The 14,850-nt window shown below is 48.4% G+C and overlaps 1 protein-coding gene across 6 annotated transcripts in view; it reads left to right on the top strand.

The window, feature by feature from the left end:
- The window catches only part of WDFY4 (WDFY family member 4), a 292,803-nt gene that overhangs the window by 80,238 nt on the left and 197,715 nt on the right, over positions 1 to 14,850 (top strand). For all 6 annotated transcript variants that reach the window (XM_039233715.1, XM_039233714.1, XM_039233716.1 and 3 more), the window contains 4 exons: positions 11,056 to 11,270; positions 12,087 to 12,181; positions 13,106 to 13,343; positions 13,750 to 13,826. In XM_039233715.1, coding sequence (XP_039089646.1) covers positions 11,056 to 11,270; positions 12,087 to 12,181; positions 13,106 to 13,343; positions 13,750 to 13,826 — 625 coding nt within the window. The remainder of the gene's footprint in view (positions 1 to 11,055; positions 11,271 to 12,086; positions 12,182 to 13,105; positions 13,344 to 13,749; positions 13,827 to 14,850) is intronic.

The following is a 14,850-nucleotide window of genomic DNA, read 5'->3' as shown; positions in this document are numbered from 1 at the left end:
TCAAATTGGTTTCCATACAACACCCAATGCTCATTCCCAGACAGAAGGGTTTCAGATCTCAGCTCTGCCACTTAACAGTCACACAGCTATGGGAAACGACTTCACCTCTGTGACCTTATCTTTCTTTGCTGTAGTGTGGGGGGTAATAATATCTTCCTTGTGGCTTTATTGTTAAGGATGAAACGGAGCAATGCACGAGTGCTCAGCATGGTGAGCAGAACATAACATGCACTGCAGCATGGGAAACACTTGCTACATGGTGGAACTACCACAATTGGGTGTCAGAAACTCTACAAGCATTTTATCATTTAATCATTATAATACCCGACAAGGTGGATATCAGGATTCCCACTTTGCTAATGAGGACTTGAAACTTGTAGAAACTGAGCGACAGATTTAACATGGATGCTAGGTGGCAGATGTCCATGATTCCAGGCTCCTGGACCTCCTGCCTCTGTGCTAAGTGGCCTTTCCCGCGTGGACGCGATAACCGTGGGAGGCTGTTGGAAATCAGCAACATGGTCAGACCTGGATAGTAGAGAGGCTGTGGTCTACAATCAGTCAGCAGCGCAAGTCACTGTTGGGTGTGTTCGATTCTACTGTTCTAATTCCTGTGCAGCCTGATGGGACAGAACAAAGGGCAGGCTCAGGGCTGCATCTGTCTATCAACTCCTTGTACCTTAATTTGGAAAAGGGTGCCATTTTCTGGAATTAGCCTGCATTTCAGACACATTGAACTAATCATATAGGTTTCAAATAACTAAAATATTGACAGCATTAATAGCGCTGGGTAGCATCGTGTAAGGGCAGGCTATTTTAAAAGAGCCATTTCCTCCAACGAGGAAATGGGTAATGGGTAAAGTAGGAGTCTCATTTTGTTAAATTATGACACATTAGAATTTCCAAATATGTTGAATTTTAGGCGACCTATGCTCTTTCATACTGAAACCCAATCCCCCCGGATTTCTATTGTTTCTAAGTGAGAAAAATCTCAGTCCTAGTCAGAATCCAGTTTACTTTTTAGGGTAACCTCTTAAATAGAGCAAATAGACATAATCTCACATGATGACAAAGAGAATCAAAAGCAGGACACAATGGACGTAGACTGATGGATTAGAAGTTACAGTTGGATGGGAAGACCTCTGGCCCAATTATCAAGTGACCTTGCCTCTAGTCCCTTTTACTGTCATTAGCTCCGCGACAGATGTAGGCTGCTTCCTGTCTCCACACCTCAGTTTCAGCTACTCAGATCTGGCCTGGATCACAAGGGTTGCAAACTTAATGTCTTGGACCAAGGAGATAAAGGAAATGAATAGGTATAGATAATAGGAAGTGCTGAGGCCTGTGGCTATAAGGAAGGGTCTTTGTCCTGCCTAAAGGCACTTTCCCTTAACTAGGGGGAAATAAAGCAGGAGGAAAGCCAGACTATGCCCACTAAACAGAACACTTTTATATGCCGTCAGTTTAGGACCCTTATGAGATCTAAATTCCCTTCCTTATGATGAGTGCATGGCACCGTTAAAATTGTAGGCTTTGGAGTAAGACCTGGGTTGAGTGCCAGTTCTGACACTCATTAGCTATGTGACCTTAGGAAACTGATGTATCTTCAAGTCTCTGTGTCCCCTTATAATATTTCCCCATTGGGAAAAGTAGTGGAGAGTGTAGTTGTAAAGTATAGTACCTGGCACACAGTATCTGCTCATCAGACACTGGCTCCATTTACCACCACACCCTTCTCTTCTAGCTTTGGCAGTCTGTATTCCTAGGACTCTGAGTCCTGGCATATAAGAAATTTGGAAAGAGTAAATGTAAGATAATACATCTTAGGTGTATTTCCAACTGGCATTTTACTATTGTTAAATTAATAACAGAGAATTGGTGTTGAGGTGCGTGTTACAGTCTACTTAGGAATCAAAAGGCTGAGTCCTCTCTTTTGCCTGTTTTGTATTCAATCTACGACCTGGGTGAAACTTGAAGGGTAGATGGCATAAAGCTGGGATGAGGAGTTACCCAAGGGATGACAAAATGGGGCTGTGAAGGGTTTCTACCAGCCTGAAGAATGGATCAGAATCCCAGTGGCTCAAAACTGAGCAGAGATGATCAAGCCTGTGCTCATGTCTCAGTGCACATATCCACTGGGCGGGGAAAGAAGAGAATATGTGAGAGTCTTAGGGGGTTTAGTGCAAGGTCAGTAATTGTCCCAAGTGGGGTGAGGATACTGCTATGATGAGTTCTACTTCCGGCTATATTTATAGAATTATAGTGCCCAGTTTGAGGGAGGTGGTAGTCCCATGACCACTTAACATCTCTGTTTGTCCAGAGGTGAGAAGCCAGGATGGCAAGGGATCTGAAAATCCTCTTTAGTCATGCAAGGAATAGTGAATAGATTTAAGGGTGGGTGGCTTAGAGAGAAAAGACATTGGGGAAATGAGAGCTGGGCAAATACTTCTTGGTCAATTAGTGGTAGAACAGTAGAATTCAGACACAAAGACCAGTTAGTCAAGCAGCAAATTATTTGGGCTTAATAAAAGGGCATCCTTGTCCAGACTGGCTGGGCAGCTGTGGAGGTAATGAGCAGATCTACACTGGGGGTTCCAAGTGGCTCAGAAATGTGGCTGTCGGTGAGTTACATATATGTGAGATTCCACCTGGCTTCTCAAGATGGCAGAAATGGTCAAATTACTGTGTACCAGTTACTAAATTCAGATGATCCCAGTGTGGGGCAGAGCCATGAGCACTTAGTATTTCCTGTAAGTTTTGAGAGGCTGGCCCAAGACAAGATAGGATAGGCAGGCACCCCCTGCCTAACCCATAGAGTCACCAGTGTCAACTGGTTTTGCCTTTAAAACCCAGAGCTAGCCAGTGCTCTGCAAGCTTCAATACCTGGGGGCCTGGGAGGCAGCGATTGCAGTGATAAAGTGGCCTCTGTAGCGGACCTTCTGTTTCAGATTCCTGGCCCTCCACCACGTAATCTCAGCAAGCCATAATCCCCCTGGCCTCAGTTCCCTTATCTGTAAAATGGGGTAATAATAGCAACTAGCTCATGGTGTTTGAGGATTAAATGAGCCAGTATATGAAAGCACTTAGAAGGGTGAGCCTTCAAATAGTGAGTGGGCAGTGACCTTAGCTCCCATCACCAGCCACGGAGCCCATGAACGGGGTAAGTATGTACTCTTGCTCTTGTACTGAGCTGGTACGATGCACAGTGGTTGTGTAAACCAGATCCTCGGTTGGAAGGAATCCTACCACTATTAGGGGGGAAGACCACGACTAAGAAAGGTTAATATCCTGAAAACACCTGCATTCTATGAGATAAAAGCACTTTCCCCACAAACAATATACTAGGGAGGTACGTGTTTTCATTATTCTCATTTTAAAGCTAAGGAACTAAGGCCTAGGGAGAATAAGGAACCAGCCCAAGTTCACCCATGAGTTAGCGTCGAATCAGCATGAGAACCTAGCTGTGGGTAGATTTTGTTGCCCTGTGCCTAGAAGGTGATGGAGAGGGAATGTCTATCTGGAAGGTCAGAGATGGGTCAGAGGAAGGTCAGGAACAACACGCCAGGCCTTGGGCCACAGTTCGCTTGTGAATCGATCCCTCATCTCTACAAGAGACTGTATACTCTACCGTCTTCTCCCAGGGATCTCCTCCAGACAATCGTGGATGGTAATCTGTTAGCAGCAATAAAAAATCTGTTTTAAAAGTATCTCTAAACAAAGTCGTGTCAACCCTTTACTTTGGCTAAAGCACCGGAGACACTCAGGGTAAGTTTATGCCTCCTTTTCTCAGGGGGAGGAAGCCTGCAAGGAAGGCCTGGCCGCCGGCGGGAAGGGTGTTGGCTGGGGGGTGGCGCTGGGCCTCCTGCAGCCCTGCGTTGGGCTCCACTGCTCACCCGATCCAGCCATCATGCAGTGAGGGCATGCGTGTTCAAGGTGACGGCAACTCTCCATGGATGGTTCTGGCTCCAGGCTGTGCAGGCTGCCTCCTGGACGGATGTTTCCAGGCTGGTTTCCCTGGTGGTGTCCTCACGGCTGACGAGACTCTTCACGGGGGAGGGCATTGGGTGCTGGGAATGAGTCAGCCCCGCCGACAAAGGCCCGTGATCACCAGCCTTTCCCTGAAAGGCCATGGGCACTTTCACCCCTTGACCTTTGCACATGCTGTTGCCTCTCCCAGAAGGACCATTTTCTCTGCTGGCCTGGCTCTCTCTTCATTGTCTTTCAACACTGAGTTGGCACATCATCTTTTCTGACCACTCTTAGCCCTCTGGGTTAGATGCATCTCCTATGTTCTAGAACAGCCTGAGCCCTTGTGCTTGCACTTACTGGGCAGCTATTGCATTTGAGGCAGAGACAGGTGCTAGGGTGACAGTGGTGAAGAGTCATTATCTCAGGCAGCAGTTCACAGTGTGGTGGAGACAGGGAGTGGTAGAAATCTATCTATCTATCTATCATCTATCTATCATCTAATCTATCTATCTATCTATCTATCTATCTATCTACTGAGAGAGCTGTCATAGTGTAGCATTTATTTATTTATTACTTAAAAATATTTTATTTTTAAAAAATTTTTTAGAGATATTAGAAGTATTTCTTTATTTTATCTTTGTTACATAGGTTACCATGGAAATGGAAGGGGTTATAACAGAGAAAAACAGAGAAGATATGGTACTATTGGGAATTATAATGACTACTTAAAATATTTTAAATTTATTTTTGAGAGAGAGAGAGAAGAGTGAGTGGGGGAGGGTCAGAGAGAGTGGGAGACACAGAATCCGAAGCAGGCTCCAGGCTCTGAGCTGCCAGCACAGAGCCTGAAAAGGGCTTGAACCAACAAAACTGTGAGATCATGACTTGAGCTGAAGCTGGACGCTTAACTGACTGAGGCACCCAGGTGCCCCAGAGTGTAGTATTTATGATTGAAGTATGGACAATGTTATTTGGGAAAATCAGAAAAGATTTCTTAGATGAGAGAATGTGTGAATTGTCTCTTGAATAATAAGTAGGAGCTCAGCATAGGGAGGAGGTCGGAAAGGGCATTCCCAGATTCAGGCATTGGTCAAAAATGGCGTGCCCATTTGGCAAAGGGAGCGACTATATGACTATACGAGGGCAGGAGATGAGGTACGCCAAACGGGAAGATGAAGTAAAGTTGGAAAGAGATAAATACCTTATAAATAGAAGATCCTAGGCTTCTGTTACCAGGCAGCATTGGCCATCACATGCATGAACTTGTGAAAGAAGCAGAGGTTTGGAGCAGGCACCCGTATGCATTTACGTCTTAGTTGCAAATCTGTTCAAGTGTATCAATGAAAGTGCCTTCAGACATGGGTTTTACTGATTCGGTGGGAGTGGACCTCTTACACATAAACCAAGATCACAAACTCCCACACCTATAAGGCCACATGGACACTACAAACAAGTCTATCAGGCTGATGGGGACTGTGGCAAAAGGGCAAGTTTATACCCCTATATAGAAAGAACTAATTGTAAGTAAGCAAAGATAACATTCAACTTGTCAAATGAAACCCATCTGTGGGCCCTACTTACCTGTGATATCTCTGAAGAGCTGAGGTCACTTAAATAGGATCATGTCTTTTTCAAAATCATCAAAGAACATTTCCACCAAATTGGAATAAGTGACCAATCCCAGTTTGAGTAGTTCAATAGAACTCCCTTTTCTTTCAAGTGTGCGGGGGAAGCACAGTGTCCTGATGGTTTTTGCATCTACCTCAGGACACACCACAGACCGATGGGCCCAAAGCCATGGAGGAGCCCCGCCCACCATGACTTAACCCTCACTGGGCTCTGGGACCTTATTAATCTGGACCAGGAGAGAAAGAGGGGGAGAGAGATAAAGAACAAGGATAGACTTGAAGGCTTGACTGTTACGTTGATAAAGTAAAAAACTCCTACTGCCCCGCAAATCGCTCTGTGATAATTTGCCTTGCGGGCCCAGCCTGTCGGCCAGTCTGGTGACCCTGCACACTCACCGTGGAGTCCTAATTGAACCACCATCCCCTAGCCTACATTGGAAATAATATGCGTTAGGAAAATCAATCCATTTGGTGGGGGAGAAACCAGACTTGTTTCCTGCTACTGCTCATATTTTCACTAAAACCCCATTTTTACTGGAACCAACATTGAAAAAACCAGCACATTTTATTCAAAACAAGGCAATATTGGTATTGACAGAGCTGCAGTGATAATGAGGACGATCAATTTTCCCTCTTCCATTATGGGGTATTGAGCAATTTTGGAGTAAACTTGTGGCACCATTAGACAAGATTAGCACTTCTCCCTTTTGAAAACTTCCATGTTTTCCTTCCTTCCTTTCTTTCTTTCTTCCTTTCTTTCTCTCTCTCTCTCTCTCTTTCTCTCTCTCTCCCTTCCTTCCTTTCTTTCTCTCTCTCTTTTGTTTTTTTGCATATTTGGAATTTAAGTAGCTTTTCTCTGGTGGATAAAGAAGGAAAAAAGCAAACAACAACAACAAAAGAAAGCCAAAACTCCCCGAAGTGAATTAGTGAAGTGCTGGTAATAAAACTGGAAATGTAGACATTTCTTTTTAATTCTTACTAATAATACATTGTGAGGTTATTTTTACATCTTGCTTCATACAGACTGTCTCCCCAACTTTCACCCCAAATTAAAAGACTGCAGGTACCAAACAACCCAGGTTCTGGGAGAAGGAAACTTCAAGGCAAGGGGGTGCAGGCTCCCTTTTTGTTCCAAGAGGAATGAAGAAGAGGAAAGGCAGAGACGCCGGCCCTATGAGATGCAGGGAGAGACACTGAAAATTGCAGAAGAAAGGTCTGGGGAAGGGACTTAAGGAGGTTGGGCAGATTTCCACGTGGAGGAGCACCGCAAAGTGAAGGTGATGGAATCATTTAGCACAAATGAGTTTTGCATTTCTACCTTCTGTCTCTGGCCCCCTTTGGGCTACACATTGCCTCTCCCAGTTGATGCTGGCTGTGTCAATACTGCAGAGACAGAGAAGGGGCTGTCTCGGTCTCTGCAGGCTGCTATAACAAAATACCATAGACTGGGAGGCTTGTAAACAACAGGCATATATTTTTCTCTCATAGTTCTAGAGCTGGAGGTCCAAAAGCATGGTGGTGGCAGATTCAGTGTCTGGTGGGGGCCCCCTTTCTCACTGATGGCTCTCTTCTTACTGCGCTTTATACAGCACAAAGGAAGAGAAGCCTCTCTGGGATCCCTTTCATAAAAGCACTAATCCCGTTCATGGGGGCTCCGCCCTCATGACCTAATCACTTCCCAAAGGCCCCACCTCCGAATACATGGCATCGGAAATTAGGGCTCAACGTGTGGATTCTGGGGACACAGACATCCAGCCCATTGCAGACACCATCTTCTCCCAATGATGAGATCTTCCTTTGGCATCAGTAATGTTGGCAGCATGGGGACACTGCATTTCAGGATGACAAAATCTTGCCTGGGAGCAAGCCCCCTGAGAAAGCATTCTAATGTGGTTTAAATTTTAAACTAAAATTAAGATAGTCTAAACTTTTAAGTTGGAAGTATGACTGAAGATAGGGTAAAGACGGAAATACTATTAAGTGCCATGAGTTTGTGGCAGGAGCTCTAGCGATGTGCTCCTGGAAGGAGGAGGGGAGGGCAGAGGGAGAGCTGTGTGACCACTTCATTTTTTATTATTTTTAAAAAAAATTTTAAATGTTTATTTATTTTTAATTTTTTTAATGTTTTACTTATTTCTGAGAGAGAGAAAGAGAGAGAGAGAGAGAGAGCGTTAGCAGGGGAGGGTCAGAGAGAGAGGGAGACACAGAATCTGAAGCAGGCTCCAGGCTATGAGCTAGTTGTCAGCACAGAGCCCAACGCAGGGCTCGAACCCACGAACCGTGAGATCATGACCTGAGCCCAAGTCCAATGCTTAACTGACTGAGCCATCCAGGTGCCCCAAAGTTTATTTATTTTTGAGAAACAGAGACAGAGTATAAGCAGGAGAAGGGCAGAGAGAGAGGGAGACACAGAATCCAAAACAGGCTCCAGGCTCTGAGCTGTTAGGACAGAACCTGATGCAGGGCTTGAGCCCATGAACTGTAAGATCGTGACCGGGCTGAAGTCCAACGTTTAACTGACTTAACCACCCAGGCGCCCCTCTTCATTTTTTTTTTTAATCTAAGAACTGGTGATAAATAGTGTAAATATGTGTCCAAAATACATTTTATTTTTATTTTTTTATTTTTAAAAAAATTTTTAATGTTTTATTTATTTTCAGGAGAGAGAGAGAGAGAGAGAGAGAGACAGTGTGAGCAGGGGAGGGTCAGAGAGAGAGAGAGAGACAGACAGACTCTGAAACAGGCTTCAGGCTCTGAGCTGGCAGTCAGCACAGAGCCCAATGCGGGGCTGGAGCACACAAACTGTGAGATCATGACCTAAGCGAAAGTCAGACACTTAACCGACTAAGCCACTCAGGCGCTCCCGAAATACATTTTAATCCTTAAACATATATGTTACTAAACAGTGTCTGTGGTCTGTGGTCTGTGGAACAATGCATCTTATTAATTTCTGTCCCTTAGTGATACAAGCATGCCCTTGATCGCTGTGGGCAGAGTGTTCCCAAATCCCTGCATATGTGAAGAGGAGATGGGAAGTGAGGCGATCCTGATCATGGGGTCTGGAATCAAAGCCAGGCTGTGCTGTACTATGTGGCCTGGACAGTGCACTTCTCTGGGCTCAGTTTCCTCATCTGTAAAATGGGGAGAGTAATAGTACTTCCTTCATAGGGGTCCTCATGGGGGTTGTATAATCTATCCATGTCAAAATGCTGAGACTAGGGCCTTGCACATCCTGGACACCCAGGAAATATTCTCATCCCAGGGTAAAATTTGACCCCCACTGTGGATGCCAGGCTTGGATTCCCTTCCAAATCCAAGACTTTGTGAAATGCATGAGGGGCTGAAGGGAACCCTGCCCACCCAGACACTGTAAATCCTCTGCTATAGCTCCTTTCTTACTCTGCTGAGACTGTCCCCCTCACCTGTCCTGCCTGTAGCCTGTGACTGCCTTGAGAGGAGAGACGGTGTCTTGTTCATCTTGAAATGCCTAGAACTTTACCCAGAGCCTGACATTGAAGAGGCCGTCAATACTTGTTTGAGGCAGAGGGGGAAGAAGGCAAGCAGGGAAGGACTCCAAGAAAGCTTTCGTGTGTGTGTGTGTGTGTGTGTGTGTGTATCAGAAGGTCTGTGACTTGATGGGAGGAAAGCCAGTCATCATTAGAAGGAGATTATTATTCAAATTAGTGCCTTCTGTGGTTACTCCTGGCTTTGTACTGGTGGCCTAACCTAGACATGGTCTATGTTGTCAGAGGTCTCTTTTCTTGAAACCAAAAGCTAGGCCAAAGGTGTGCAATCTGTAAAGCATCCTGGGGCCTCAAGTCGGGTTCCTCAGAAGTGGAGTCCAAGGCAGTGTATACGTACATCAGATCCATCAAGGGAGGGATTCAGGGAAAGGGGAGTGAAGGAAGTAGGATGATGCATAGGAAGAAACTGAGTGAGGACTTGCTGTCAGTTGAAGTCCAGCATCAGCCTGTGCCCTGTGCACAGGGCAGGCTCTGAGGCACAAACTGCACCGCCGAGGTTGAAGGGTGTGGCCTCATTGGCTCTGGTCTGGTGTGTGTGTGTGTGCACGCATGTGCATATGGTTTATAGATGTGTGTATGTTTGCATGCATGCGTGTGTGAGCATGTGCATGTATGCATGTCCACAAATACGTATAGACGTGTGGGCATGTATATACACGCGCGTGCATGCGCACACCCACGTATGCATGCTCGTATCTACATAGGTGCTTGTGCAAGCATGTGTGCATACACATTTGAGTATATATGCATGAGAAAACATGCATGGGGGGGTACGTAGCCCCTGGACAAGGCAGCTCCCAGTTAGGGAAGGGCAGTCCTCTAGAGAAGGGGTAGCTGCGATGGGTACACTCACCTGGAAAAGGAGGTCCGGGGGAGGCTCCCACAGCATCCAGTGCAGGAAAATTCCATTACGTTCTAACTGGTATCCCTCTCACTTTAGACAACATGCTATACAACAGTAAAAGAGAGTGTGGGCATCCCTGAGAGTTTTTGTAGAGGAATTCCCCACTCCACCCCCACCCCCTCCAGACTCTGCATACCCACAGAGGGCTGGGAATTCCAGGGGCTTATATTTGTACGAAGGAAGGAAGATTGCAGAAACAATGTATTTGGCTCAGATATTTGCTGAGCTGACTCTATGAGTTCTCTTCTGCGGACCTCAGGGACATGAAGATACTGAAGGGACTGGAAAAGTAGTAAGGGTAAGATAAGAGCACAGCTGTCCGTGTCTGAGAGATGGATAAAGGAGAGTTGGAAGGCATGTGGGGATGACAGTCAGGGCCTGAGGACAGGCGTTGGAGAGCGCTTCACACAGGAGCAGTGACTAGAGCTGGCATGGGCGCCGAGCGCTGCCTGGTCCGGCCACAGCCAGTCCGCAGGGGCACTGCCTGTGGGCCTGCCTCCCTGGGGCACTACATCCTCTGTGCCAGGGGATGAGAACTCAAATGCAAGACTGCTCCATGAGTTAGGCCCGTGGGGGCATTGGGCCCACCAGAGGCCCAACCACTGCCCAGGACTGCAAACCCGTCTGACCCTGGTCTTCCTACGTTTTGAGAGGAGCCATGTGTCTGGACTTTGATGTGAAATCTCCAAACCTTTAAATGTTAACAATTAATTCAGAAACTGCTTAATCATCATTAGGGGCAGATGTGGCCTCTCGCTGGCCGGCTTGCAGTCTCTGCTTTAAGCCTCTACCTCGTTGGCAGCTGACCTCAGTGGCCTCCATTCTCCCCCAGACCAGCCTCTGGACCTCCCATTGTAGAAGATGAGGGCACATCTGAGAACCCCAAGAGAGGCGCAGTACAGTGAGGACAGGCTGTGTGGATGCAGGTGCCTGGCCCCACAGACGATTTGAGGCCTGGGTGAGGGCCTATTGAAATTGCCCACAAAATATCCTGACCTGCAAGGCTCATTGCTTCCTTTTGCTCTCTTAGCTTTCCCAGGAGATCCAGTGTTCTTTGGCCGGTCATATCCAGTCCCTGGTGAAATCAGAGAAGAACCGTCAGGTCATGTGTGAGGCGGGGATGCTTAGGACCCTCATGGCCTCCTGCCGTAGGGCCCTGACCACCAGCACCAGCCCCTTGCACTCAGGCCTCATCAGGATTTTTGAAAAACTTGCCTCACAAGCCATCGAACCAGACGTGTTAAGGTACCGTGTGCCATGCAGTAAATACTGCCGAGCCGCTGGCAGCCGTGCTCAGGCCCAGTGGACAGCAGGAGTACATGGGACAGGGGTCCCCGTGCCCCCTCGCAGCACCCCTGTGCAGGGTATGGCCCTTCCCAGCACTGGACACTGCGAGTCCAGCAGGAGCCCTGGGTCCATGCAGGCAGTGGGGAGCCCTCAGAGCAGACATAGCCCCTCCCATGGAGCCATGGTCCTTGGGAGAGGGGACAGCAGTCAGAGGGTCCTGCAGACACACAATAGCATCGTGGGGACTGCTCAGTGGATAACGCCAAAGCCACGGGAACTGAGAGGGGTGGGGGCGGGGGCTGTAAGGACTTCACTGCTCAAGGGGCGAGGCTGTAGGAGCCAGGCTGGTGTGACGAGCAGTGGCCGAGACTCCTGACAAGGAGAGGGACAGAAGGAGTGCTTCCTTGTATCCCATGGGAGCCTTCCTGCTGGCACCCCCTCCATGAAGCCCCCTGTTTCCTGGAAAGATGCACAGAGCAGACATAAAACAAAGCAGGACAAATTCCTTCTCCCTTCCAAATCTGATTTGAAGCTGCTAGCTGGTCACTGGTTAAGTCAAAGGCACCTAAATGCCCCAGCTCTGTGGTCTGGGTGCCAGGTCAGTCACCCCCCGTTTCTGCACGGCTTGAGCAAAGGCTCTCTCGACAGAGAGAGGCAAGTGTGGAGGAGGGCATCAGGGAGCCCTGCAATTTGGGAAAGTGCTAGATGAAGCTGAAGAACAAGTCTCATCACAAAAGGTCTTCATTTGTTTCTCTTATATGTCGTGATACTTAGACAGTTTCTAGGTCTTGGAGCTCCCCCACCTCCGTCGGCTGCAACAAAAATCCTCCATTCATCTTGTGTCCACGGAGAGGACTCTGGAGGCCCAGGTGAGGACAGAGGAAAGAACAGGGACAGGTTAACAGAATTAAAAAGAATATGCATTCCTTAGAAGGGAGCCTTCACAACAGGTGGGAAGCAGACGGATTTAGAAAAAGATATTGCCTGCTGCTCAGTGGAGCTAATGAGGAAAAGTGGGACTGGTGGTCCCTGGAGAAAGGCGGATCTGGAAGGAAAAGGAGGCCCCCCCCATCTGCATATGAGACTGGTGGTCATGAGCATGTACTTGACCCCATGGGGCCCAGATCATGGAAACAGTGATAGGGTTTCCTTCGTGATACAGTGCAAGCTAGAATACCAGCGCTGCATCTGGGCAGAAGTGCCAGCGATGGCTTTTTGTACAGCTCACAGCTCAGGGGACAGTCAGGAGGTCACGAGGCCGAAGCATTGGGCAGATCCCCTTGTATCAGTCCCGGTACCTGGGAGGCTGCTGCCTCCAAGGACCAGCTCAACGACTAGAAAGCTCTGGGCAGGTTGAGTGTGAGATCACATAAGGACATTAGGGCAAGGGGCCCAACTGAAGAACATGGATGGAGAGTCAGCAGGTGCTGGCGGCCAGGGGAGGGGAGTGGAGCTTTCTAAGAGACAGGCCGCTGTGAGCGGGGAGTTCAGGGAGCCAGGACAACGTGTCCATGAGCGACACCCAGCCGGGCAAGCCAATGATGGCAGCTGAAGACGGTGTGCCGGAAAGCTGGGGGGTTGTGGGGAATGACTGAATTAAGGGAAAAGAAGTTTCGAGGAGGAGCGCTGTGCTGCAGCTGTATTATTAAGTCAGTAGAGAGCCACTTCACGGGGGTTAAGAAATGCGGGGACACGCGGCGCCCTCCTTCAGGGCTGTGGCAGAAGCATGGAGGCTGTTGGCAGAGGAGCAGTGGGTATGCTTGAACGGGGACACGTCTTGCATGTCACTGTAGGTTCCTCGGCTGCGGCGGCAGGGAGTGCTGAGGGTCCTCCAGGAGCCGCCCCGGATGCCGGCCCTTGCTCAGCAGTCACACAGGCCCTCAGACCCTCAAGGACGTCCCAGGGCTCAACCACTGCCCTTCAGACCTCACTCAGCCTCATCTCTATGACCTCCCCGCGCAATCTGCAGCCTCAGAAGGCGGCCCTGGCTCCATCGTTTGTGGAATTTGACATGTCCATGGAAGGTTATGGGTACAACACGTTTCCTTATATCTGGAATGCACTTTATTAATTTCCCAGGGCCCTTGATAAATTATAATAGTCATCAGAAAACTGTATTTCTTATCAGCTCTTACTGCTCAGGACCAGAAAGTATCTGGGTCATGGACACTGTGCAGCTCAGTGGCTTCTCAAGGCCAGTAGCCTCAACCATGTGGTGCTATGGCCCTCTCCTTCCCCTGGCAGGCCTGCTTTCTGGAATCTCTCCTCTTCAGGATCCAGTGTGAACTCTATCTCTTAGGCCCTTGTAACAGCATCAGCCACTTTCTGTCCTCATGGTGTAAGAGGGAGTGAGGCCCCTGCAGAGGGACAGAGGGGAGACGTCATGGCCAGAAGCTGGCTTGTGGTTCAGTGATCTGAGACACTTTTCTGTTTCCAGATGTTTGTTTATTCCAACCGTGTCTACTGTTATGGGAACCAGCACAGAGTACCTGGTCTCTGGAGGGATTGGGACAGGTAGGTGTTTCTCAGGGGGTTTAGCTTGCTGAGCTGACTCACCCCACCTCTAGGATAAGTGCTTAGGGAGCCTTGATTTCAGATTCCACTTGGCATTTCAGGAAAGCGTGAGTCTTCCTTGTTTCTGTATAGCTGTAGGGGACTGACTCATCCTTCTGGTTTGTCATGCCTGTTTTAGGGCAGGAGGATCCTGTTTATTATGTGTCCCAAGGGCCCATCCCACCACTCTGCATAGAGTGGGGACTCAGTGAGCACTGATGGGCTCAGTCGGTGATTTGATGGCTGAGTCTGGGTTGGATTCATTTTATCAGTGATTGACAGAAGTCGAGACAAACACCTTACCCCACCTTCGGGCTCTTTCTAGAGAAGAATATAAGTTCTATGTAGGTGGCCATCTGATCAACCTGGGCCCTGGCAGGCTTTGTGCATTGCTGTGCTCAGCTAAAAACTGGCTGGGTAGGACCAGGCAAGCACCCGGTGCTGTCTGAGCCAAGCACCCTCAGTTAGGAGAACCTGGGTTTCTCTGGGATGATGGGCACTGAGGAGCCACTGCATTCACAGCCCTCCAGCATGGAGCACACGGAGGACAGTGGGCCTGCTGTGCACTGCAACCCTGTTACAGGGCAGGAGTGGAGACTTCCCCTTACAAGGTTCAGCTGAGCAAGCCTGGTGTCCCCTGCCTCCCATAGCACACTGCCCAGCTCTAGACCAACTGACCAGTGGGCCAATGATGACTCATATCAGGGTTATGCACTCCTTCCCTTGGCAAGGGGGCATGGAATAATAGGTGGGACAGAGCTGGGGAGAGGCTTTGGGGATCTAGACTCAAGTCCTGGTGGGAATATGTGAGTATGAAAATGAGGATGAGCTTCTGCAGCGTGGGGTCAACATAAAGTGGGCATGAATCAGATGAGACCCAGAGCTGGACACAGTAGGGCCACACCTGGGCTGAATCAGAGCCCCACAGTGAGTCTAGACAAGATTCTAAGGCAGAGAAAGTCTAAGGACATGCTTGTTCTGACTC

Source organism: Hyaena hyaena, unplaced genomic scaffold (genome assembly GCF_003009895.1).
Source record: "Hyaena hyaena isolate Hyena2069 unplaced genomic scaffold, ASM300989v1 scaffold_78, whole genome shotgun sequence".
In the NCBI taxonomy this organism is placed as follows: Eukaryota; Metazoa; Chordata; class Mammalia; order Carnivora; family Hyaenidae; genus Hyaena; species Hyaena hyaena.
The sequence above is the reverse complement of the archived record's forward strand: the minus strand, read 5'-3'. Positions and strand labels throughout refer to the sequence as shown.